General features: G+C 39.7%; 1 protein-coding gene across 1 annotated transcript in view; it reads left to right on the forward strand.

The window, feature by feature from the left end:
* cfap46 (cilia and flagella associated protein 46) overlaps positions 1-27,665 on the forward strand; it is a 61,578-nt gene that overhangs the window by 14,295 nt on the left and 19,618 nt on the right. Inside the window, 26 exon segments of the mRNA XM_030071137.1 lie at positions 697-815; positions 1,864-1,976; positions 6,039-6,251; positions 7,562-7,763; positions 10,902-11,042; positions 12,526-12,636; positions 13,312-13,493; positions 13,866-13,997; positions 14,160-14,325; positions 14,506-14,569; positions 14,951-15,086; positions 16,090-16,273; positions 16,534-16,687; positions 16,794-16,847; positions 17,933-18,156; positions 18,346-18,483; positions 19,013-19,174; positions 19,722-19,870; positions 20,280-20,378; positions 20,463-20,514; positions 21,281-21,433; positions 21,801-22,001; positions 22,087-22,193; positions 22,437-22,619; positions 22,957-23,095; positions 24,789-24,986. Coding sequence (XP_029926997.1) covers positions 697-815; positions 1,864-1,976; positions 6,039-6,251; positions 7,562-7,763; positions 10,902-11,042; positions 12,526-12,636; positions 13,312-13,493; positions 13,866-13,997; positions 14,160-14,325; positions 14,506-14,569; positions 14,951-15,086; positions 16,090-16,273; positions 16,534-16,687; positions 16,794-16,847; positions 17,933-18,156; positions 18,346-18,483; positions 19,013-19,174; positions 19,722-19,870; positions 20,280-20,378; positions 20,463-20,514; positions 21,281-21,433; positions 21,801-22,001; positions 22,087-22,193; positions 22,437-22,619; positions 22,957-23,095; positions 24,789-24,986 — 3,776 coding nt within the window.

Genomic DNA, 27,665 nt, shown 5'->3' on the forward strand with positions numbered 1-27,665 from the left:
AAGTCATTAACTCTCCAGTTCCTCTGCCAGCATTAATGCTAAAATAAAACAATATTTGCCATCTGAAAAGCTATTATGCCTATGTGAGAAAAAAAACAGATGCTGCTGTCCCCAGAGAATGTGTCACTCATTACTCATGTCCTCCCAAAATCCTATCTGAAAATCCAGGAGTCTTTCTTTACTGTGCTAGCCTAGAACGCAGCAGTTTCTGAATACGCTGAGTGACAGTTATGGTGATAACAGCAAGCCAAGCCTTTACTGATACTGTAATTCACAAATAAATAGAAAACAGAAAAAAATAAAAATATAGATGTGATGCTTCACTGTTGACAATTTTAATCCTATTCTGAAAAAACATTTAAAATAACAGGGAAAAAGTTGAATACTGTAGCACATATTCATGTTTCATTCAGAAACAATCATTCTCAAAATCTCATTTTAGTCCATTCTTTGTGGTGCGACTTAGTTGGTAGTATTGCTATAAAATTACCTTTCCTGACTAGAGGAGCGACTAGAATGTGTTTATTGTCCCTGTACAAGTACAATCAAATTTCATATGCAAGTCGATCAAGGGATAGTGTACTGTATGCTTAGTTTAAAAAAATGCTTCTACTCTTTAGATCTACATTCATAACTCATAGATTTCAATATTGAATATATATGTTATATATTGTTATATATGTTATTTCAATCTAGAAGGTGAATTGTTCGGAGAAGCGAGACACCCAGACAGTCCTCACAGTTGCAGAGTAAGCCAAACTTCTACGAGGGACTTGCTGTGTCTTTTAGCTGAAATCTGCTTCATCAGTGCTGAGGTGCGTGTCCGTGTATGGTATATTTCCAAACACACACTTTTCAGAACTTCCAAAAACATCCAGCCTAGAACAGAAGTCATGCGCTATTCCCGTAAACTTGGTCTGTCTACTCAAAATTTGCACACAGGAATAATGCTCTCCCAAAGCTAGAAACAAGAGAGCCAAGACTCTGGCGTGTGATGGCATCAAACTACTCTCTTTGGAGCTAATCCATTGGTAGTGAATGGCAGACTGACTTTGCAGATGAAGTGACAGCTTGATTTTTCTGGGACATGGCCACATTTTCTGATTTTTGGTTTATTGTGGAATGAGGCTCATTTAGATGCAGACACTGTGGGAGAGAGTTATTAATTTCCACAAATATTTATTGAACTACTCAAGATCATAGGAATATTGTGTATATGAATTCTGTTTGGGGGCCGCCTCTCATTTTGAGATATAAAATGAGGAACAAAGAGTACGTGCAGCAGCACACATACATTGTGGAATCTTAACAAGCCAAAGAGGTCGATGTTGATTGGTTGGAGTCAAAAATTGTTGTGCTTGTCTTATGTGCTTGTCTTATTGTGTAATCCCACTTCCCATCAAGCTTCCAGCTCAGAGTCTTTATTAGGTCCACGGAGATATTAGCTTGACAGCACTTTGAAGAAAACGAAGACAAGTATCCACAGCAAACAAATGACCTTGCCAAAATCTGACTCCCACAGTACTCTCTGTAGTTGCTGTCTCATGTATCTCTCTCTTTGTTCTATGACAGTTGCTCCCTTTGGCTTTTGAATCGATTTATTCTTTAACAGATACCTACCTTCCCATGTGATGACGAAGGTGTTTTTCCGTTTTCTTACCTTAGTTGTCTGCCACTGGAGCCAAAAGCTCACCTATCATTCCTTCTGTCTTTGATCTACCTTAGCTCAAGCTTTATGGCTTAGTGAACCTGCCGTCCCCACTATGGGCGGTCTCACTGGTTCTTTCATAAAAGAGTTGTCAGAGGGGAAAGTCACCTTCGGCATTGTCTTTTAAAATGACTAGTCTTTTCTGTCTTGCTTAGGCCACCATCCATAAGCTGCGAACGGAGGGAGTACAGCTCAACAGCCCTGCTGTCCCCCCAGAGGGGAAAGGGGTGTCTGTCTCTGGAGATGATCTACACTGGACTGTTTACAGGTGGAAGCACAAACACACAGTCACACTCAGTCACACAAAGTCACAATATTGTACAATGCCCTTGCACTGTTACAGTATGGCCTGAATGTTATGTAGGGAAGGAAATGGGAATAAAAAGAAGCAAAGCACAGAGAAGCAGTGGTGATTAAAAATAGTAATAATTACCAACAGGAGGTAAAAACTGGAGATTAATAATAGGGTCAAAAGAATAAAATGTTTGGAAATAACTGAATAATTAAATCATGGCACATACTTATTGGTTTATACTGTATGCTTTTTTATTTTGCAATTCTCATATTCGGTAGTTTCCTATTTTATTGCTGCAACTTTGTGGTGTGTTTGACCATAGGCTTTGACGTATCATTGGCTAATCCTCATGGCTGCTGAGAATTGGACTCCCAAAATCTGCAGCCATGTTCCAATAGTCTTTTTAAGGGCACTGCACAAGAAAAAGGCAATTTTGCACCAAGCTGCCATAACCTCTAGATGGTGGATAAACATGCTTTGTAGCATTTCTGTATGGTTCAAAATACTGACATCTGTGTTGCCAGTGCCACAATCCTTTCCCTGGGCAAGCTGTCCACAAAAATGTATTTATGCAGGGTCTGGTGTAGGGATGACAGCTGTTCAGTTTAACGTAGCCTGTGGCTCTTTCTCAGTCCGACCCCTGCGCCTTCATCCCGTCCTCTCTGCCTCCATTTACGCCTTTGGAAATAGATAATCAGAATCTTGGATGTAGGCAGGTCCCACTGCAGTGTGGGTGTTATTGTGTTGAAAGGATGTCTTTTAATCATATTTAATCAAGAGCAGTGTGCAAATGTATTTTTTAATATCTTTAATCAGTACAACCACAACCATTCACCCAAAGCATCTATTCTACACAGTTTAGACTCATTCACTTTTCATGACGTACGTACCACGAGTATTAATCCCATTCTGCGTAGAGGATCATATCACAGGCTGATGGAAAGCAGGGGAGTGTAAATACAAAGGGCACTGGAAGTTAAACTAAAATCTGACATTAATAAAGCACTTGCTTATATATGCGGTTGGTCTCAATATGCCAACATTCCATGTACTTTACCTATCTAAGATATGAATGAAAACTGGGGTCTGACTTTTGAAGGACTTTATCACTGTTTTGACATTTTCAGTCCATTTACTACAATTCCCAGATACTTACCACCAACCATTTTCCAAAACAAACCATTGTGTTTTTAATCTTTGAATGAGTTTTTCTGCCTTCCAGGCAGCCATTCCTTTCCACTAATTTCAATATGGTGTGAAAATCAATTTGCAGTGACTTGAAGCTTGTTTTAAATGGGTAATCCATCACACATTCTGCAGTTTATTTTTGTCAAAGTTACGTTATCATTGCGTGGTAATTTAGTTTACTCTCTGCAAGCACATCTTCTGGTGCATTTACATGCTGATGTGAAGCTACAGATCCAGGACTTCAAAGCCAGCTACTCAACAGCATTGCATTCACGCACTCTTTGGTTGGAAAATCAGACCCACAAGACAAACGATAAGCACACAAGGGTGCTGGGAGAAGGATGCTGTGGATTTGAGCTTTAAAAAGTTATAACGGTTTAGTTAACTAGCAAGTAAGATATTTGTTGTTCTGAATTACGATTGCACGTGAATGCACCGCATTTCTCTGTCATGCTCAGAAACCCACATATGTTGTGTGGGCTCTGTGGGAAAAATGTTCACTGAAACAAAGATAGTCATTTTTGTTCTTTTCATAGGTCAGACTTACACCAGACTTGTCCTTTTATACTGTCTTGTTTACCATTGTGAGTCACACAAAGACCTGTGGTGAACCTGCCGCCATTTTTTATAGCCTATTCAAAATGTCAATAGCCTCCAGCAGCTTCGCTGGTTGTACCCTTAATAAAGTAAATATTAAAAAAACCTTAAAAAAAAAAAAAAAATCTCTGGTATGAAAAATATATATAGATAGGTGGTAGCAATGGAAGGTGTATGTGCAGAGTAGTTAATAGCATAAAATATTCAAAACACAGCTATTGTCCTTTAAGTGGAGACACATGAGACATAATCATAGTAAGCTATGACTGTTTGATGCTGTTATCATTATGTTTACCAAATCTCATTTACACCTAAACACTAAAGCACCTCTTGTCTCAGCTTGATTCAAACCTCTTGTTAAAAGTACAGGGACAATTAAAATTGTTAAGATAAACTGCACCTTGCAGAGCTGCAAGCCTCTGACAGCTGGATAGTAAGCCTGGCTTATGTGATCTTCAAATGCCTTTTTTGAAAACAAACCTGATATCATGGTTTTTCTTTGGTTGATTGAAACTGTTAGTGTTAAGGTTAGGGTCATATTATTTTTCGCATATAACACAGATCTTGTCTTGTTTTTTCCCATTTATTTATTTATTCATTTATTTATGTATTATTTTTTATGTAAAATGCCTGACTGTTGTTTGTACAAAGACAGTACCCTGCAAAACCTACAAAATTCTCTGGTGCAACTTAAAACTGAATAGGCCAGCATAAAATGAAATTGGGCTGCACAGACAACAAATTATTACATAAAAAATTGTGCTGCCAATTTCTATTTCCACTGTGCTGCTGCGACCTAAACATTTAAGAATCACAGGGTTGTTACTGCTGCTCTTGATACCATCTAGTGGTCAAATATTGTATAATGCATGTTTAAAATTCAAGCAGTCATCTGTGGGCTGCCAACATTCAAAGCAACTGATAGCTGTGAGAAGGGATTTAGAAAACATTTTTAGTTTTTTCAGGAAGTCTTGGATCCCTCATGGCATAGGACCAATCACTTTTACTTTTGAGGCTGCTCTGCCAAGCGGCTAGTCAGTCTGGACCAGTGGCGGTGCCATGGGAAAAGACGCTCTAATGTGGTATTACATTCAGTTTTGAGACTTGTAACAGGTCAGAACCATCTCAGTGTCATTTGGAAAGAAAAACGATTTATTGCTTATGAAAAATGAGCCAAGCCACTTAGCGCATTTATGCTTGCCTTGCATGTAACGACAAGCCGCCCCTGGAATTAATGCTGTTGATACTGAGCCATTTTGTTGACAGATCGCATGAAATGTTTATACATCCTGTTACTTCCCACGTCCTCTCCTCTCTCCCTCTCTCTCTCTCTCTCTCTCTCCCTCTCTCTCTCTCTCTCTCTCTCTCTCTCTCTCCCTCTCTCTCTCTCTCTCTCTCTCTCTCTCTCTCTCTCTCTCTCTCTCTCTCTCCCTCTCCCTCTCTCTCGATGAGATCTAAGCAGCCCAAACATTGGCCCAGCCCAACTAAGTTCAGGGGACTTAATCTTTTATACATCTAAAGGCATCAGCAAGCACCCCACTTAAGCCTGTGTGAGAGCTCTCACAGTTAAAAAATAAATTAGACTTCTAGTGACACATTTTTTTGCTCACCTATTATTTATTTATCTTTTTATCTATTCTTGTTTAATTTGCCACCTTTAATCCTGTTTTTAATATATGTGTGGAAGATTTATTGTATATCCTATTTGCTTTCCAGTTACAGTTGTAATCCACATAATCAGTGTTAATTTATTTATTTATTTTTATTTTGGTGACATCTTTGGTGCTAAGCAATCATTTCTGTGATGACTCTATGATGTTCTTTCCAATTATGTTGACAAGGAAACACTGGATAGCACTGTGACATCTATCTCCTTGGATGATGCAGTTTGAGTTTCTCTGGCTGGGGCTTTTTCTTTGTTCAGCTATGGCTATGACTAACCAGTGTTACATGCTAACTACCCACTTGTTATGCTGTTTATTTAAAACCAAAGCTCTGTTGTTGCTAAACACACAAACACATCACTAATTTGCAGTTTTACCTGGAAAATGAAACCCTACCCACCAACGGGTCTATGAAATGGCAAATGCTATAAACTGAATCACTGTTATGATGTATATTATACATGTGTAGTGCAGATTATTAAAGAGCTTTGGTAATTGCTAACTTTTTGTGTCTCTCTCGTACTGAAACACAATGACTCTCAATGACTCTCTCCCTTCCCGCTCTCTTTCTGCCTCTCTCACCCAGAGACTGGATCCAGGCTCTGTCTGCCTACGCCACCTCTAATTTCCTGCGGGCGGCAGAGCTTGGGGCAGAGATCAGGGAGCTGTGGGTGGTAGCGAACACAGCCGTTTACCTGTGGAACTACAACAGCCATCTGCTGGCAGCTGGAGAGTACCAGCGCCTCCTGCCCACCTTCCAGAGGCTGGTGGAGATGCTCAGAGAGACAGAGCACACAGTGTAGGCCTGGGTCTCTCACTCGACATGTATCTTACTACGAGGAAGCGCGACATCACAGGGGGTGGTTGTTTCTGTGCTTGATAGATACAGGTTTATGAAGGCAATACAGATAGCAATATTTAAATTTTTGTTTTGTTTCTGTTTTCTGATAATCAAATTTGTGCCATTATTTAATACCTTTAATCAGTCCATTTTGATGTCAAAACATATTTACTCAGTGTTACCCCCAGAACGTCATTCTTACCAGAGTGGAAAAGCCTCTGACTCAGCTTTTATACCTTTTAACCCTGAATGAAAAGAATCCATTCAGGTCAAAGGTATCCCATACACAGATTATATAGTTATAGTAGTACTCAATTCTGCAAGATTGAAATATCTATCATTTTAAATGGGACAATACCGAATGGCCAATGTGTATAGCAGGTATCGGCTCAATGTACTGTTGTGGCCAATATCAGCCCAATATATTGGCATACGGGTATAATCTAAACATGGCTATTTTATATTTTTTTAGTTCATAATATCCAAATTTGAGCTTTTAGAATTTGTGTTTCACATATATATGGTCTTGGACAGTTCAAGGGGTATGTTATGAATAAATCAATTGGACTTTAATATTGAATTTTAATATCCATCTAAAATATATATTATGTCATTGTTAACAAGTCTGAACCAGAATATTGCTAGCATTGGATGAATATATCATTCAATATTTATAGAATGCCAGCATTTCAGGAATTAAGAAATGCAGCCTTATTTTTTTAGATTGATGACTAAGCAATTATGAAATTCCTTGGTGGGTGTTGAAAGGCTTTCACCTGCCCAGGAGTCAAAAATTTCTCAGACCCACAGAGGAGTATGTAATCTTTCAATTAATAAAAACATGGAAATTTCAAAACAACAGCTGACAGCAATATCTGTACTTGTCTTCAGAAAATCATTCTACAGTCTGTACGGTCAAAGTAGAGTTTTTTTTTATCTTTCATTCTTTATAGAGCTGTACCTCACTTACAGAATAAAAGGAGGGTTAAGCTGTTCTCTCCTTTCTGGCTATGGGAGACTGTCAGAATATTCATGAAAACAGACCGAATTGTCCTCAGGCCAAGGAATAATTATGTGAATTTTGAGATTCAGTGATATCCTAATAATTTGGCCAAGGAAAGTTCAGTATTATATTTTCTTCTCTATTGTGGAAAGAATAAGGCAGACCTAAAGGGGAAAAAAGTGTTTTGGCCTCTAAGCTCAACTTTCAGTAGTTGTTTTTGCTAGATAATGTCAGTTTGGAACATTTCCTCTGTTGTGTTTCTCAGGGATTGTGCTCTGTTTGTGCTGCTGTGTGATGCCGTGGCCCGGGGGTTCATCCAACCTCTGTGTGGACCAGACAGTGGCAAGGCAGCCCAGCCGGGGGACGGGGCCAAAAACAGAGCAGGGAAGGGGGTGGAGAGGATCGGCAGCATCCACGGAGTTCCCATGGACTCAGCTGCCCTCCAAGATGCCCGCAAGGCATTAGAGGTGTGTGTGTGTGTGTGTGTGTGTGTGTGTGTGTGTGTGTGTGTGTGTGTACCTGTGTGTGTATGCATGTGCAGTATTTAAAGGTCCCCCCAATAGAGAGAGGCTATGAGCTGTTTTATAGCAACGACACTCTCCACAGTAAAACTTCATACAATTCCCTTAATATTTTAATATTTTAAACAAGATTATTGTGAGGGTTGTCAGTTTATGCAATCATGTAAAAATATGATTAACTGAACTAACTGCCTCCTTTTTAATCCCTTACTGTAAGTACAACCATTTACAGGCATTAAGCAAAATAACTAAAACGCATTTTATTGTACTACAAAGTTACTTGTATCTGTAGATGTGATAATTGTGTGAATCATTGTGGTCTAACTAAAAGTTGTTGGTGCGCTTTATTATGTGTGGACAACATTGTGACAAAGATTTCAGTATCTCCAGAAACGTGTGTGTGTGTGTGTGTGTGTGTGTGTGTGTGTGTGTGTGTGTGTGTGTGTGGGTGAGTGTTTCTGTTTACCTAAAGTGGATAGGTTTTAGGTTGAGCTGATCCAATTTGACAGAGAGTCTGCCCTGCTTCAGTATATTTAAATTGTCAGAGCTATCAACCCAGCGAGGCGTCATTTGTTTTCTTTACCAGACAGACAGCAGGAGTGAAGCTTGGGATTTAGTTGCTCAGCATACCCATGGACACATGGGCTTGTGCAGTACTAATGAGGAGATGAGAGCACACTGAATGTCTGTTTTAGTTATGGTAGTTTATATGTTCAGTATATATGCAGTGGTGTGGAGATATCAGAAGGAGATGTCATATTACCCCTTATAGGGTGATTTTCTTGAAAACAGTCCAAGCAGGGGCAAGAGGGTGGCAAGCCAAACTGTAGGCTGAGTGGGGTTACTGAACTGCTCCAGGGATTGCTTTTGGTTGCTGGGGTTGTCCAGGGGTGTTTGAAGCTCAGGAGCCTACCTTTCCAGGTCTGTGTTGGCTGAATGTGTTCCCACATGACTGTCTGCTTTTGGTTCAAGGGTGGAGTGATGAGTCTGATGTCACTTGATAGTAGAGAGTTTTTAACAATGCTTGAAACTGACAGATAATTAAGTCTATAACATTCCTCAAGTGCACTATTGATGATACCATGTCTGTAAATATTCTTTCAAACTCTGTGCAGTAAATGCCTTGAAAGCTTATGTATATTTTTCTTCAACAAAATCCCAGGCTACATAACCTAACTAAATAAATGCAGTCAAGTAAATTTAACTAAGTCAGGCAAATGAAAGCAGTTGGAAACTTGCTGAATAAGTTAAGTGGGGCTCAAACTTTAGAAAACATATGCGCATCTCATTAAATTGTGACTAACTGTTAATTTGCTCACACAACATATTTAATTGTGGGTGCAAAATAATGAAAATGAGGGCACAAATTAGCCAGTACTAGATAACCATCAAAATTAAAGCCACAAGGTCTATTCTGTGCTCATTTAATACCATTTTATTCCCTCAGCGTAATAAACTGTGGCCCTTTAAAAATGTGTTTTTTCTCTCGTGGCCACTCCTGGGCTTTGTGCTTTCTGGCTGATGTGGAATTAAGGTATATGAACAAACAGTAATCCCTACATTTTCTGTCCTTGTCCTTCTTCTGTCCTACATAACATGCTAACATAATATCCGATGGCTGAGGTATGATTTCAAAAGGTAACAATGCTAAAGACAGGACCAAAAGATCCTGGAAGTTTACTTGCTGACCGATGATGCACTGAATTGTGATTTGTCTGATTAGGGAAGTTATGGACAGTTATGTCCTAACAACGGTATTGTCAGTACAAAACAGGAGAAAATGAACACCTGTGTGTACCTCCTAATTGACTCTGCCAAACCAAGCACACAGTCCATCTCAAATGTGTGCTCTGTCTTCTCTTCCAAGACAAGTTTGTTCTTTCCCAGATAATCAGGCAACTGTCAAATCTGAAAACTCTAAGTCAGTACTCCTTGTGGAGAAGCTGTCTTAAAGAATATAACCTTTATTCTCATCAGCCAAGTCACCATCCACGGTGTCATCCATATCTTATGGCCAGCAAGTAAAGTTTTGGGATCTTTTTCTGTCCTCCTTCGTCAGTGTTGTGTCAAATGCATTATGGAGGACACAAGAACAGACGAGAATGCAAACTGAGAAAGGCCCCCTGTTCATTTGTTGGTGACCGCTGTCCATGGTGCTGACACTTAGTTCTCAGGGCAGGATAGTTGTGCAGACTGTGGCAACACTGGGGCCTCACATCAGTACACATACAGTATGTCTATCGTTCTGTGTTGTTTCATGACAGACATGGCAGTCAGAAAATGCAGTAAAACAGAACTTTTCTAAATTGCAGATTTTGAGTTAAGCAGCTCTCAAAATTGCAACTTGTTTTCTACATGAATCTTGAAGAATTCACATCTGACAATGTTCCATCCTCTGACATGAAAAGTCACTGATGTACTCTCTCATGAACATGCACATGCACATGCCCCTGTCATATACTGGCTTCTTTGTTCTGTTGAAGTCTTATTTCCTTCTTCTCCATGCTGAAGCTACCAATTAAATCATATTTCCTTTCTTTGTTTATATTCAAAGTATCTACCATGAACATCTGTTCTAACTCTAGATGAAAGGCACTTTATCAGTGAATTATTAACTATATGTCATCAGTTTCCTCTCTTGAGAGCAAGATTAAAAAAGAAAGAAAGAAAAAACATCCATTCCAATACATTTTTTATATGAATAGCCTACATTAGAGAGGGGTCATTTACAGTGTCTGAACAAAGGCAGACACTCTTATTGAGTTGTGAGACTGCTGTGCATGTTGTCATGTCTGCAGATGACAGGCCAGTGGAGGGCCTTGGGCTAGAGAAGCCCAAAGACCCTGTGTGTACTGACTTGAAAAGAGAGTCTGGCAGATATATAACGTAACCTAGCATTTGGCGGGTGCATTGATCCAAATGGCTCCACAATATCATGAGAGCATATAACGCAAAGCAGACAAAGCATTAACTGTTTCGGTGTTAATGCCATGCTCTTGTCATTCGGCTTTACAAGGCCACATATACGACACAATGTAATACGAGTTCTTGCATGCGCTCAATGTTTCCTTTATTTCTTCCTAGCTATGTGACTACGCTCTTCGCCTGTCAAACTCAGGGGAGAATTTCCCTGTTGCAGCAAGGAAACAGGTAGTGGTCACATGGGTGCAGACCAAGAGGCTCCTGCAGCAGCAGATTGGCCCAAAGATGGACGCTGATGATGAGGTACTGTCTGGAGTATTAGTCTAGGCCTGCTTTTTCTTTCTCAGAAGGTTTCTGATCAGTATTAAAGGTCTTTTTTGTAGAGTTGCTCATAAGGCAGTGCACTGGAATTACTATATATGCATACTCTGGATTAAATTCACAGTTATATAACATGAATCTGAATCCTGAATCTAGAAAGTAGCACAGAATATTTTTGTCACTAGAGCCTGCATCTCTCTTGGCTAATCTTTTAGTCTTTATTAGTGAGATAGTCATTCCTTTGTTCTCTTTGAAAGCTGTAGAACTGGACTGAAATGCCATACAAGTGAAACAGTAATGCACTGACTTGGTTTTGTAAGCAGCCGCTAATACAGTAGGTCTATTGCAGGGACCTGATACCTGTTTTTAAATTAAGATATGATAATGAAATCTCAGCAATGCAATATCGCACAAAGTCCAAATGAGCACACTATTTAGGATGCTGAGAACACTTAGGTGTGTTGCTGCAAAGATGAATAGGAATTCTTAAATTACACTGGAGTTTTATAGAAATTTCAGCATCTTTTCCACTTGGAGGAAATAGCGTCCTTTGTACTGACTGGAACACAGAATTTAAAAATAAATAAATAAATAAATAAAAACTGGAAATCTATTTGTTGCACAACAAAATGTTAGGCAACGTAAAATGTTAGGCAGAGCAAACTCCTGCTGAGACTACTGTGTGGCTCAGTGTCATAACATAGTGATGTCCCATAGTGCTCATAACGTTCTCTAATGTACTTTGTCATATTCATAATGCATTCAGAATGTGCTTATAATACTGTAGGCTCGTGATGCCCGACATTTTTAAGCCGTTTTTAGTCATCTTTTTCATGTTGCAAGGCTCATTTCCCGCACATCTGACATTGCAGCAGTTTATCCATTGGTCTTTGATCATCTTCAGATGCTAAGTGGCCTGTTTGCACGATTACATTCCTTAACAGTAGGACAAGAATATGGAAAAAGCTATTTCACAATTTCTCAGTTAAATGGGCTGTTTGATTAGTCAACGCAGTCCTGTGACCATTTTTAAGCTCAGAATTTCCTGCCCTACATTAGTACCTTCATCGTGATATGCCTTGATTGAGTCACAGCAAAGTGTGGTTTGTTTCTTGCCATGCAAATTAGGAAATGTAATGTCAATATAAATGAGATTTATCTCTAATTGCAATCAATAAATCATTCATCAACTCATTTTCCACGCAATGGGAAGTCATACATTATCAAGGAGACCATCTCTGTAGTATTTCAGACACGTATTGTGTGCTAATTATAGTGTAGCTCCATGTATAATTCATAACAAAATACTAATGCATTTATATAGCTTCTTTATAATTAAACTTTAGGGAGTATTATATTTTCAGCACAGGACTGCAATGAAATACTTGTTATACAATGATCAGTATGTATTTGTTCTTTGCCCCACCCTATCCCACTCTACCCTATCCCACTCTACCTCCGCCAGTGTGAGAATGAGTCAGTGTCGGCCATGACGCGTGTGCTGGTCGGAGTGGAGATGCTCCAGTGCAATAGAAACCCGGGGCAGATGGAGTTCTCAGTCCCCAGTCTCTCAGCAGTATGTACCTCTATGTTTGTGTTTTTCTGTGTTGTGCAGACAGTTTTCAACAGATGCCAAGATGACCTCTTATCCCCCAGAGCCTCTGTCTGCATCTCCTCCTCTGTTAATGTCCTCAAAATACTGTAGATGCCTTAATTATCATGCTTTGGTAGGACTGCAGTTGGTTCAGATATCTTTGATGTGAGCTGCTATATAGGCTTTTCCTGTTGCAGTTTCTGTTTCTTACAATGAAGAGACCCTTTGGTTTATGTATCTCACTCCTTCTCACTCTTTTTCCTTCTACCCACCCTTACTCTCCCCTCTCCCCTCTACTTCTTTCGCTTCTGCCCTACCTCCTATTGTTTTCTTTCCTTCCTCTTGCTCTCCTCCTTCCTGTTCCCCCCTCCCCTTTCTTTTGCCTTTTCTCTTTTCACTCATCACTTTTCCTTTCTACTTTCTCCTCATTTTCTGCTTGCCTTCTGTTGTTTTTTCACTCCCTCCTCTCCTTCCCCTTTCCCTCCACCACTCTTCCTTTCTGTTGTTTTCTCTTTGTTTCCCTCACACTCCCTCCTCTCTTCCCAATCTTCCCCTCACTCCCCATTTGCATTACCCCATTTCCTTTTCCATTGCCTTCGGTTCCATAACTCCTTACTTACGTGCCCACCCACCCCCCTTCTCTCTCCTCACCTACAGCTGGTGCACATGGCATCTGACTGCAGCTGGACTGATGCAGTGGTGGAGTTGCAGGTGTGGTGCCAGCTGGCTGCCTTTTGCCACCATGCCAAGGACCACAGCCTGGTCTTGTCCTGCACCCAGAGCGCTCTGCAGCTGGCAAATGCCGCAGCTCAGAGCCTCAGCACCATGCCTTATGTTTTGTAAGTGTTGTCGTCTGGTTACAGTTCATTTTAACACCAAGAGATACTCGGAAAAGCCAGGGTGGATTCAGTGTGTTGTAGAATCGGTCTTTTTTTTTTTTTTTTTTTTTCTTATTCTTAAAAGGCTAGAGGCACTTGACTTGATGTGAATGAGTATGCTTTGGTACTGAAAGGACTTTGTGGGGGTGGTTCAGATGTTTCCTTGCAAAGTTACATGAGGGGAAAGTGACACCTTGTGCCTTTAGTAAAGTATTGCAATTATTTTATATGAAGTTGCAAAAAAAAAGGTTTGTCTTTTTTCTTTTTTGTTGTTGGTTTCTTTGCGTGTTTTCAGCAGCTTGATTTATAACTGTTGACTTTCCTCATTCCCAGGTATGGCCCTTCAGCAGTGAATGAAATGCTGAGTAGTGCAGCCTGTTTGAGAGGTTTGAGCTTGGTCGCTAAGTGCAACGGTGATCCACAGAGTTACAAAGAGGCTATGAAAGTGCTCCTGTCCAGTTTTAGGTGCTGTCTTCAGTCATAATATGCATTGGGCATCAATCTGATTTAACAAACATTCAAAAAAAGAATTATTAATTCTGTTAATGTGTTAAACTGTTTCGTTTTTTCCACCTTAAATGCATCATTCGTTCCCTTTTTGTCATTTCTTCATTCTCTTGTCTTCAGCTATGCAGAGAAAGCTGAGAACCCACTACTGTGTATGGCTGCTGCCAAGCACTACTGGAACACCTGCCTACCCCTAATACGCACCCGAGTGGAAAGACTGCAGCTCCAAGAGCCCCTTGAGAAGATCCTTAATGCTCTGGTCCGCACCAACACCAAACACGCAAACGTAGGAAACTCTCTTAGTGATATAGGTCAAGGTCCTTTACGGGTCAAGTTCCTATAGGGATTTACCCAGTATGTCAACATGTTTTCACTATAACCAGCCCTGCATCACTACTACCACTCTCCTATAACAATTATGGGCACTGATGCCTTAATACCCTTTCTCCTTAATTTTTTTCTACAGAAACAGTACAATGTGAAGGGAGTATGTACACAGCCTCTTGGGAGCACTGAGCCCAAAGCATCACGTGAGTGCTAAAAGGAAACTAAGATGATTCTGAGACTTTTTGGAGGTTATGCCTTTGCAAATGGCTTCATGAAAGGTTTGGCTTGCTCTTTATGAATCCATTTGATTGAATAGCTATTCAAAGGGACTCCTCTATACTGTGCCTAGTAGAGGGCACAGAAGATGTTATTCCCCCCAGAATGAAGGAGCACACCTTGAGATCTGTGGTATTTGTGGCATGCTTGGTTTGAAGAAAAGACATCTTTCAGTGTTGCTTTGTGTTTCTCTCTTTGTATGTGTGTGTGTGTGTGTGTGTGTGTGTGTGTGTGTGTGTGTGTGTGTGTGTGTGTGTGTGTGTGTGTGGTGTGTGTGTGTGGTGTTGTGTGTGGATGTGTGTGAATAGATGAAGATGACCTGACCTTGAGAGCAGCCATTTACAGTCTGTTGTTTTACATTCATACTGATAGAGGAGACTGGAAGAGTGCTCTGCAGCTGCTTGACAAAGCTATCAGAGACTTGCCCCGAACCACACATAGGCTGTGAGTAAAAGATGTATACAATCCCACGGCTCTGTTGTTGGCAAGGTGCAACCAAAGCATTGCAAAACAGGATTATGGCTGAATTTAAATGAAGACTTTGAATGGAGAAGTCACATAGCATAGCATATTGAGGAGGCTGCAGACATAGCCTGTGCATTGAATAGTTGGGGTCATGTGACATACATGTTGAGTATTTACGTTTTTGCTAATTTCTCATAATCAGTCACTGAGGAATGGAGGAAGGAAAACAGAGGGATTGGACAGGTAGAAATGGGGGATTGATTGATTGGTTGAATGAATGATTGTGTGGGCTGCTTGGTATTTGCAGGGATGGATAGATTTATTGTTAAGGGAGGCCTTGTTTTCTATAATCAGTTCATTAAGTCCAGATGTAGCAGAAAAAATATCTAAACCAGCAGAGCCTCCACTCTAGAGTGTAGAAGTGCAGGATGCTGTGGTGGGTCAAATACTTCTAACAAGTACATGTAAGTCATTTGTGATTTGATACCCTGGTATAAAATAGATTTCACTTCAAGCCATGGAAGCAACAACAAAACAACATTTGCCTTGTTGTTCTATGATTTGCCCGCAGTGTATAGTTTTAATGTGTCAGTGTTTCCTCTGTATTGATTTAGCAGTGGTGCACCACCCCTGCAGTGAGAAAATGGAAAAATCAATATTCACACTGCAATTCTGTCTCACTAATAATCTAAAACTAAAGAAGTATAATTCAGTGTTTTAGAAAAAATATATATTATATTATTATTAAAACATTAGAATCTCAAGAATCTCAACTTTAATTGTAGCTTAAAATAACAACCCAAATAACAACAAATATGAGACAGATATAGAAATGTTGCTCAAAAGCACCACAACTGCTCAAAAAGAGGAAACACTGTGTATGTAATTTACTGTGTATACTTTGTAAATATTAGATCTTCTTGAATTAATTTTAATATGCCTTGTTCCCACCCATATTTTGAGTGTTCTCTATGATGTCCAGGTCACTGCTTAAACACCGTATTTTGGTGCGAGCTCAGCTGGGGGAGAGTGTGCTGATGGACATGCAGAGGTTCAAAGATGAAGGAGAGCTCTGCTGTTCACTTATGTGGCACCAGGTGGTGCATTGTGCTCAAGATATAATTCAGCAGCTGGCCTGCTACCAGAACTCCATCACCTGTCTGCTGGTAATACCTCCACTGTGGTACTACATTGTTTCCCACAGTTCTCAGTGCTGAAACACACCATGTATGAATAAATCCATTGTCTCAAAGTCTTCTAATTCTGGTCTGTGTATTCAGCAGTAGTAATGTTGGTAAACAGCACTCTAGCACCATCTTGTGGAGCCTGTCATTGCAGCTAAGCTTCCCACTTGGAGATGTGGTTTCTGTTTTAATTGTATAAATGCTGTCTTCTCCTTACATTTTGTGATGTCATCATTGAACAGAGTGCAGAAAATCAGTGGTTGAAGGTGGACTTTCTGCTGGAGTTTGGCGAGTGGCTATACTGCCAAAACTTTCCGAAAGCTGATGCTGAGCACCAAGTTCAATGGGCCATAGACATCCTCCTACACATGGACACTGAGCAGGCAGAGGGAGCAGGTGCAACTCAGTTACTAAACTACATGTTCGTTGTTTGATGAGGCAAATGTATGAATGTCTTGTTATGTGGTCCTACTAATAATACTTTATGCTGTTAACTCTTAAGGCAAACCTAAAGTGAAGGAGGATAAACTGATGGATTTTGAGAATTTCGCTGGAGGTAAGTATGTGAGCGTGGCATGCAGATTTCTCAATCGATTTTTTGCCATATGGGTTTAGTTTTGTGTCTAGGTGTGTGCATGTGCACGTGTGCAAGTTAATTTGTTATTTTAGGGAATCCCAAAGCACATAGGCCTTTGACAAAATAACACTCAGTTGTCACTGTGAAAGTCTCAGGGGAAAGGGATCTTCCAAGGGAGGTGCCCTTAAACATACCCATTGAGATTTTTCAGTGTTTTTATTTTTATTTTTGTTTTTCCAAAGATGCCATCCTGTGAGTCCACTAAATACTTCCCAAGGGACAAACAAACAGAACACCCATATAAAACAGAAAACTGAGAGCTAAGTAAAGATGTGTCAAAAGCAGAGGACAAGACCAAGCTCTTGTTGTTTCTTGTGGATGAACTCCTATGTAAAGTACACCCGTACCAGCATTAACTCTCTGGAGAATCAAGCTTAAATAGAAAGCTTCAATGAAAATAATAATGGATGGAAAAAATGAAAGCATGTATGGCCATTTTTTAAACTGACATGCTGTGCATTAGTGTATAAATGAGTAAATAACACACATATTTTCCGTAATACAGTTTTATTTCCTCCATAGTTTTATATGGTTAACTATACCTTCAGAAACACAGGTAACAGAGAGAGTGCAATCAAAGTACACTCTGAATTTTCTATATTTAAACTAAAATAAACTCTTTAGAGGCTTGTCAAAAAGTTCACCTCAGAATCCCCATGGACTTGCTAATGTCAACAAGTAACAGTTCTTATTTGTATCATCTAACCCAAATCTGGGATTAATTGAGATTTTTGTGATTTAGTGAAGGGGCACAAAGCCTAGACAGAAACCAGCATTTAAATGGAGACTTACCATTATGTTTAATAATACTCACAGCAGAGGTAATCTGATGACTATAATCACAAATAAAAAAGGAAAACTGACACATACAATACAAACTCAACACATCAAGACTGTAGTAGGAATAATGTACCGGTGATTTCCATCTGCCTGTCTTTGTTCCTGCCAGTTTACCTGTTTCCTTCTTCATCAGTTAATTGGTACATATTGTGTGCTTCTTCTAGAGGGACAGTCCAACGAGAGGGGTGCAATCCCAGTAAAAAGTGAACCTCTGGTAGGAGTCCAGGGGGGTTCATTCATTACAAATCTGTCTAAGCTAAGGGAGGTGAGGCGTCTGGAGGGCCTGGTGAGAGCACACACCCTGCTCGCTGTGATGGCAGGTAGGACTTCACCTCAGCACCAGCTCAACCTGCTCAGAAGCTACACATTCGTCCTGCAGATATGGCAGGTAAAGAGCAACCAAAAACCCCATCTACGACATACTTTTCCAGTTATTAACTCCATATGTGCTCTTCAGCTTAAACTATGAAACCTCAATACCATAACACTGATAATGAGGAAGAGGCTGTTCTTCAAACCAGATTATTTCTTTGTCAGGAATAGAGCTGGTATGAATGGGCTCTGTGTGTCACTGCAGGTGTCCATGGCAACGGCGCTTGAGGTTTTCAATGAGATGTCGAAGAGTCAGCCAACCCAGCCGCCTCCCCCTACTGCATCCAAAAAAGACAACAAAAACACAGACAAAGACAAGGGCAAGGGCAAAAAGTCCAAAGAGGTGCAACCAGTAAATCCTTCAGATTATATCTGCAACTAAAATTTCATTTGTCTAGAACACATGTTAAGCATCAAATGTCAGTATAAATTGTTTTTGGTGGATAAATAATAAGGGTCACCCACCTCGCTGGCATTTTGAGATTTTAACATTTGAACACCTTGGTTGTTGCCGGCTTACGATACACTCTATGACTGGGAGCTACTCAAATCAAAACAAAAAAACAATGCTCTGAAATGCTTCCTAGTCATTTGAATTACAAGACTGTTGCATTCATTAAAAATGTATAAACTTAATTGTAAGTCTGCCGTAATTAAATCAACACACAGTACTTGATTCTATACACAAATTAGTGTTTGAAATAGGTAGGATGATATTGTTATAAAAAATTTATTAACTATTTTGGCTGGTAGAAATTACCATGGCAGGCAATGTTTTTTAGCTTAGCATTGCTGTGCAGGTTGACCAAAAATGCCGCTCACCACTAGTTATAATTCCAAATATCAATTTCCGTCCCTATTTCACTCACCAGACTCCCCTTGCTGAAGAGAAACCAAAGTGCCAATTCCAGGATAAGGTGCTTCCAACCACCACAGAGGACTGGGTCTGCTACATATGTCCTGACCAGGCGAGGCAGATATTCAGAACCAATAGCAGCCCCTACTGTATCAACACACACTGCATCACCAAACAGGCAAGATTTCACACATTACCCCTCCATCCCTGTGTCACAGGGATCTGTGATCATCTGCAGCATGCTCTCTGACTTGGATCCAGTTTTCAACACAGCAGGGATTACATCAGTTGGCTTCCCAGGGTCAAAGGCTCAGCTGCTGAAAGAAGCAATTCAACACTGAACATGGTGTTGACAGACAATAATTTGTTGATCCAAAAAGGAGGTGCACTTATTGACCAGTGCTGATCAAATCAGAATGTTGGCAGAGGAAAAAAATCACATTATTCTAAATTAAATGTACTGTGAGTAATTAATGTAGCTACCACCCTACCAGGATGGCATTATATGATAAAAATATGTTTATCACGTCTAGAAATTGAGCAAGCATAGTGGGATAATGTGCTACTTATAGCACTGCCCATTCAGATATAGCAGTGAATATCATTACTATGTAGATTCATATTTGATGTCAAATCATTTACCATTCACTATAACAATGATAGTATTTGTTCAAAACAAACGCAGAAGTGCTCTATTTTTTCCCCTTGTGTTCATTTGGGTATAGGCTCAGAGCCTGTTCTATCTCAACCTATTGGCAAAGGAACTGCACTCGCTCTCCCTGACCCACCTGACCCTGCCCATAATGCACCTTGCTGAGACCATTGCTCATGACCTTCTGGACAGGAGGAACCTCTCTAGTCTCTACCGTCTGAGGTAAGGACATGTCCGCATAAATGTTTCATAAGTGTATCAGCCTCTCTTGACATTGAACAGCATATTATTATACATTCTACCAATGTTATCTTCCTCTTTTGTAAAAACAGACCTGTCTCCATGCTGCACTTCACTTTGATTTTAGTGGTGTGCCAGTAATAGAATGCTGTGGCTCATGTGACACTTGTGAGATGGCTAGAAGCTTAAAATGCAATTCTTCAACCAATCACAGTTCAGAGTTGTACAAAAAAGTAGGAGGTTGATGAGCATCATCTTGTGGGTTAAAACATTAAGCTGTCAAAATATCTGTCAAGGTAGTCTACAGGTTTCTGAAATCTGTTCAGCAACACTGTAAGCTGATTTTATATTATACTTACCATGTGTCCTTTCTGCCTGTTCACCTATTAAGAATTGTGAGGATCTGTTGTCAGTTGGATATGGGGACAAATTCACCATACTGGGAGAATCTCCCGAATTTGAATATCATCCAAGAACAAGAACAAATGGGGTATGTCTGCTCAGCTATAAAAATTTAATGTTGAGATATTTTGCTTTTATGAACAATGATATGATATGATATTTATGACTCCAGACAGCGCAAAGCCATAGCGGAAAAGACAAGCCCTCACATCTCTTTCAGTCAGGTCAGTCTGCTTCTCACAGAATGAATGTACCTCATATGGTGGTTCCTTATAAAGCTATTATACATGATAAACATAACTTAACAAAATCATGGTTTCGAAAAAGGAGAGCAAAACTCACCAAGTGATGTAAGTGTAAGTGGAGGAGGAGTGTCACCTTAAGTCTGCTGACAGTGCACATCACTTTGAAACAGAATATGAAAGCCTCTGCACACCACGAGGAGCATTAATATTTGAGTGGTTTGTTAAACATAGAATCAAAGGGAAACAAATGACCCTTTAAATGAAAAGTCTTTTTCTCACCCACTCTTGGTTTTATTACAGTTGAGAGCATGATTGGCAAGCACCTACCGGTGACTTATGTCTGCGAATAGAATTTATGCCTTAAGTGCACTTTTATAATGTGACATCGATATCACATTATTATCCCAGGTTCAGCTGAGTTGAATTACTTGTACCATTAAACTTTTTTTTTTTTTTTTTTTTGTAATTTTATGCTTGTTATTAATACTTGTAATTTTTCTTGTCCTTGTCCATATAGCTTATGAATGGCCTGAATTTTTCATTGAAATCTGGATGGCTCATCCTATAAACTTTAACACAATGTTATCTGAACAGAGTTCACATAATAAAAAGGTTTCTATGTTGTGCCAGTGTTTCATATAGTGTGTGTGTGGACTATATTTTATCATTATTAATCAGTTAAACTGAAAGTGAACTGACTTTGGTCTGGATTTTTTTTTTTTTTTTTTTTTTTTTTTTTTTTTAGAGTCCTGAGGTGAATGACAAGCCTCAGTCTGGGCAACAGAGTGCAGGTGTGTGTGCGCAGGATATTTGGCTGGACAAGGCTGAGGTGTGTCTCAGCATGGGGCTTTATCAGCCTGCAAGGCAGCTGCTGGCAGAGACCCACTTTGTGGCTACAGTGAGTTGAATAAGTAGAAATTTGTACAGTGTTTGTCAGGTCATTGTTTTTTTTTTTTTTTTTTTAAACAATTTACAACAAAAAAAAATTAATTAATCTTAATTTATCTGTCTTGGTGTATCAGATGAGTAGGGTGTGCCACAATAGGAAGAACAAGATACGGTCAAATCTGTCTATTCTATGAATTTCTATGATGGAATAGTGTCTTTGTATATCCAAGAAAGCAATAGAGTGGATTTTTGTGGGAATTTTCTATGTTTTTTTGTCATCTACCCTGAACAGTTTTGAGACTATAAAATATTTAATTCCCTGGTTCTGGTGATATTGCACCACATTGTGTTTCTGTTTTTCAAATTTGTCTCTTCAGGAACTGGGAGATCAGAGAGCTGTGGCAAAGAGTTTGCTCAGTCTGGCAATTCTGGCTTGTGAAGAGGAGAGCTATGCCCAGGCCCTGGCTCTGCTTGACAAAGCCCGAACCTTTGGTGGGGATGAGCAGTTCTGGTACCAGCTTACCCTCACCATGGTCAAAACCACAGTAGGCCAGGCAAACCAGGATGTTCATACCAAGGTCTCAAATAACCACCTTCTTACAACCATCTTGTTTTTGCAACTGACACTGTTTTCACTAACATGATCACCACCTTCTTTCACAGATTAATCAGATTGTAAAAAAGGGCTGTGGGGCTCTGAAGCTGGTTCTGGAGCAGCAACCAAATCGAGTCCCAGTGCTCACGTTCTTGATCACTTCACTACAGATGAGGTAAAACCTGCACCGTTCGTTAAGTGGTGAGGTTGGAGTGTTGACTGAGGTTGCACTGAAACCCTTCTATGCCCCATTCTTTTACTTTAAACCTGCACTATCTAGTTTTGGTTTGACAAAATGCCACATTGAGCAATCATTCTCATTTTTTAAAAATCTCATCACATATCGTAAAATAACCTTTTGACGCAATGTCACTGTTGCGTTGTCATTGATGCAAAGTTATGTTGTGTTGTGTTCCAGAGGTGCAGTGGAATGTATAAATGCTATTGGTGGCAATGAACCTGGAGAAACACTCTGCACTCAGGAAGTACAGAGGCTGATGGCTGCCTGTGATACACTCAAAGAGAGTGCTAGTGGACTAATTCAGCTGGGATACAGAGAACAGGCAGCAGAGGCCTATATGGAGTGTGCAGAGGGACTGAGGTTTGTGGACTCACTCCAGACCTGTATGGTTTATTTAAGCCTGCATTGATTGTACCATGCTTGACAACACAATCACTACCAAAAAGTTAGTACAAGAAAGTACTATTCTCAGTTTCCTTGACACTGTGTATGTCTGGCAAACAGACCATCATTTTAGCCTCCATTTCATGCTTATTGCGCACAAAATCCAAAACTAAGGGTTATTTCAATCTAATGTTTGACCCAAACTTGACTCATTCATACTGCATGCTCCCATTCATCAGCATCTGACCTCACGTGCTCATGTGCTATTTCAATTAATCAAACTTTTTTTCTCTCTTTGTCCATCCCTCCACAGAGTCTTAGCCAACCATTCTACTAATATAGAAGGGAAACAGCGCTCCCTGTTGGCTGCCTTCTCTCAAATGCAGTTAGCTGTCTCATTGCAGGAAAATGTGGTGCTGAATGTGCAGAGCCTTCTACCGCCACAGAAGGAGGTAAATTCAGTATGTATTTCTTTGCTCAGGTTTCAGGTACTGAGAAACTATTATATCATCAATACCCATTTACTACCACTCAGTCAAACTTTTTAAATTCCAGTGACCAGATAACTTGCTAAGAATAGAGACTAGAAAATGAGTAACAGAAAACAGGCACCTGGCATTTCTCAATGTTTCTTTAATGACTGTGGAAATTACATTTGATTGGCTATTACACTCTACTTCCAAAACACATCAGTGTTGGCCCACTAAGGCCGCACAGATGGCAAAATTGCTTATCCTATTAAGAGAAGTATCTGAGCATGTTAAAAGTGTTCACAAATGGGATTTGCTTGTGGAAAGGCACGTTTATGGCTAACTGTCAGGAAGAAAGGCTTGATTTACTGCCTGGCCACAGAAATCCGTTGCTGCCAGCATTTGGCTCTTAGTACCAAAGTGATTAACATTGCTCATCTAGCCATTTGTTTCAATGCACATTTTCTAATAAATATATAGTGAATAGTGTTATGAAAGATTGTATAGAATATCAGTATCTAAAATTAGAGAAAAAATGACAGTTAGGTTGTTGCATAATTTTGTTATAGCCTTGCTGTGCCATTGTCATTATCTTTTGTTCCTGACTGTATGATATTGCAGCTTTATTATTTTGTGTGTGTGTGTGTGTGTGTGTGTGTGTGTGTGTGTGTTTGTGCACCTGCACACATTAGTGCACATACTTTGGCCTGTTCCAGATCTCAAACTGTGCTTTAACAATGTTCAGACACAGACAAAGCCTCCATTAGCTTGTCAGCAGCAGATGGGTACGAGAATCATATTTTCTCCACACAGAATCCAAAACGATGGCCAAAGGCTTCAGTGCCAGAGATGGACTTGGCATAACACATGCTGCCACTTTGATTTACATGTTGATTGAATCATGAAAGAGGAACTGATTGAACAAAACCTAGGCCTGCTGTAAATCCTTGTAGAATTGAGTTTTTGATTGAATCTTGTATGAAAGTTTTACTCAGCCCTGGGAGGTTGAATTGTACAAGTGGGCTCTCAGCAGATGGTGCTGCTGCCCCAGGAAGTTATCACATCCAACCCACACTGGAAATGGTGGCTCTATAACCACAAAAGTCACCTGTTCAGTTTTTCAGTGTCCCAGAGCTGCTTGGGCTGCTTCTTTTTCTGTGTAGTTCAAATTAGTTGCCTTCACTGATTTTTGCATCAGCCCAAATTTCTCATTTGCCATGAAGTAACATTATACAATTTACTGTTATACTATTTCACCAAAGTAGATATTTCTCCATGACCCCAATCAGAGCGGATCACAAACCACTCGTTTCACCACGTTCACCAGCTGTGAACGCTGGTTTCACTGACCACCGAAATATCTTCCATAGACTTTTTCATGCCAGATACAGTATGTGCTTCTAATCAGAAGTTGGTGACCTGTTTAATCTGGAAATTCGCTGCTGTGGAAGCAGGATTTTGCAAACAGTGTTGTCTATTATTTACATTTGAGTTTATATTCTCACATTTTACATGTTCCATGTGCTCATACATTTTATTATGTATTTTTCAGGTATGTGTGAATGCAGTGTCCTGTAGTGTGTGCGTGTGCAGTGATGTGTATTCCTCCATGTTTGCTTATTGGTGTGTATATTTTCTCATTTCATTATTGTGATGTGTTTTCTGTCCTTGCCAGGGTCATGGGCTGCCAATGGAAGCCATGCGGAGGCTGCTGCGCTTGCGGTTGGCCCTGGTAGAGCTTTCCCTGGCCATGCTGGAGCAACTGTGTGCCACAGAGAAGAACCAAGCTCTGGTCTGGGACAGGAAAACCTCTGCTGAGAAAGCGCTAGAAGAGTTTATGCGCTGCACGCCTGATCACAACTCCTCAGAGCAGGTTAGGCACTGGATGAGCAGCCTAAATGGAGGCAAATCTATCATTTGATTACTGATTTAAGATTACTTGAATCAAACTAGCCTGACAGGGTGGAGCTAAATTGGGTTTTGCAAAGGTATTATTTTTGTTATTAGTTTGTAGCTTGTTATTAGTTTTGTGATAATGTTGTAATATCTTCACATTTGCTGGAAATGAAATAAGTTACTATTTTACCGGTCAGTTTCTTTAGTATAAGGGTGTAGGGTTTTCCTTTACAGAGTTGACAGCTCATGGCAACAAGCTAAGTTTAAGTTGATACTTTATGGAACCTTGTGGGAAAAGTCATTCTTGCATTTGACCCATGCTAGCTACCAGGAATAGCCACAGGGGGGCGCTGTTTGCCCAATTCCAGTTCTGTAAGCTGGTGCCTTGGTCAAGGGCATTGGCAGAACACACTGGTTTGAACAGGTTTTAATTTTGAAAAAAAAAAAGTGAGTTAAATTAAAAAATCTGAAGGTTTATCATTATAGGCCAAGGTCTTGGCTGTTCAGCAATGTACCAGTGCAACCTCCTCATTTTGCATTTTTTCATAAAATAGGCGTTTTTCCAGCTATTAGCTTACTGTTTTTGTCAACACCATCACCGTAATGTTTTTTTTTTTTTTTATTATTATTTGAAAAACATATTTTTGTATTAAAAGAGACTACTACTTTAATAACTCAACAGCACCAAAGAAACATATTGTACGTATATTCATTTAAAACCAATATAACTGCCTCTGACGGTGGTGACACTAATCTGACGGTGGTGACAGTGGTCTCATTACCACATACAATTCCAAAATTTATACCACTCAAGTCAATGACTTCTTGCTTAACAACTTTATTTAACTATTTGGTACAAAAAAACAACAATCCTGAGCACTGTTATAAGCATTTTTCAGACTTCAGTCATCACCGTCAGACAGAAAACCTGACGGTGGTGACGTCTGACGGTGGTGACAAAAACCTACTCTTTCACATGATAAGCATGAGTTGTTCACATTAGCCATCTTGTTTCCCCCCTGTTGCTACCTGCATCAGACCTCTTCTTAAAAAGTATACATTTATTCCATATTCTAATCTAATATTTTTTATACAAAAGTGACAGTGTTGACATGTTATGGTTGTGACAGTAGCAGTGTCCAAAAATATGAAGAGATTTAAGAAAGAATAGCAAACTTACAGGAGCCTGAGTGGTCTTGAAGCATGCAGTAGAGCTGAAGGTTTGAAAAGGGGCCCTCAGGAATGTAGTTGACCTTGTAGTTGTAGAGGTTTTTTTTTTTTTTTTGTTTGTTTTTTTTAATAAATATCTGACGGTGGTGACGAATATGTGGGACACATTTTGAGCAACCACAAAGGATTTTGTTACATTATCATGCAATTTACTAAGCAGTTTTATTACTTTTTCACCCCTTTGGAAAGAAATTATATTACACTTTGACCAATTATTAATAGCACTATTAGTAAAAAAAAAAAAAAAAAAAAACTGCACTATTTTGTCCAAATTAATTTCAGGTCACTAGTGAGAAATCCTTTTAGGGCACTGGTAGCTATGAATCAAGAGTGAAATACAATTTTGCTCTTGGACAGCAGCTGAAGCTCTGTTTAGATTAAGTTGGAGCAGTGATGTTTTAGCCTACCAGCCACCAAGAAGAAGAAATTTAGGTCAAAGGAGTGGACAGCTTACCGACATGAGGATATGTTAATTCTGCTTAATTAATTCTTTCGTATTCTAAACTTTGAAAAGTTGTTGCGTGCTGCACTAGGCTGTTTGTGCAAAGTAGCCAAGTGCACTGAAAATTGTCTTGGATTTATTAATACATTTTCAGTAGCTTTGATCCTGGAATTATGTGGTAACACATATTTTACTCTAAGACACACAAACCAACCAATCCAAAAAAAATCCAACCTTCTGAAAGAGTTCTTAAAATCTTCCTTCATTCTGAATGGGCTCATTGCCAGGCAGCACATGCTTAGAGGGCCATAGGATATTGGTGATTGCATCACCCAGCATTCTGAATTGGAAATTGCACATTTAATATTAATGGTGCAGATGATGAGGCAGAGATGGGCTTGCAGGGCTGTGAGCATGTGATGCACAGTTTTCAGCAGGCCTCATATCTTTTTTCATTTCTATTTCTCACATTCCAATTTCTCATCTCTCTTAATGTTGCTTATTCTCTCTCTCTCTCTCTCTCTCTCTCTCTCTCTCTCTCTCTCTCTTTTTCTCTCTTGTTCTCTCTCTCTGACTCTCTCTCACTTCGAAATGACTCACAGCAGAGGGATCAATATTGGCCATAATGAAACTTGTAGCTGGAGTACTCACTTTATGTTATCTCCACAGCCACCCCACTGCCTTCCCTGCCAAGAATGCAGCCACTGATCCAATACAATGGCTTTTCCCTTTGAAAAAAATCTGCCAATATTGTCACAACCTGGGATGGGATTTTCTTGTGAAATGAGATTCCTTTCAGCCAAGACCTGAACATCCGTCGATGTTTTTTTGAATTTCGAGAAATTTGTTGTTTTTAAATTGCTATGTGAGTTGGCTCTGATTGCAGAGGTTGAAGAGAAATACAACAAGAAAGATAGCAAACAGTCCTACTTCTTAGCTCGAAATTGATTACCCACTGTACTTCTGATTCTGTTCAATTTACAC

Source organism: Myripristis murdjan, chromosome 15 (genome assembly GCF_902150065.1).
Source record: "Myripristis murdjan chromosome 15, fMyrMur1.1, whole genome shotgun sequence".
Taxonomy (NCBI): domain Eukaryota; kingdom Metazoa; phylum Chordata; class Actinopteri; order Holocentriformes; family Holocentridae; genus Myripristis; species Myripristis murdjan.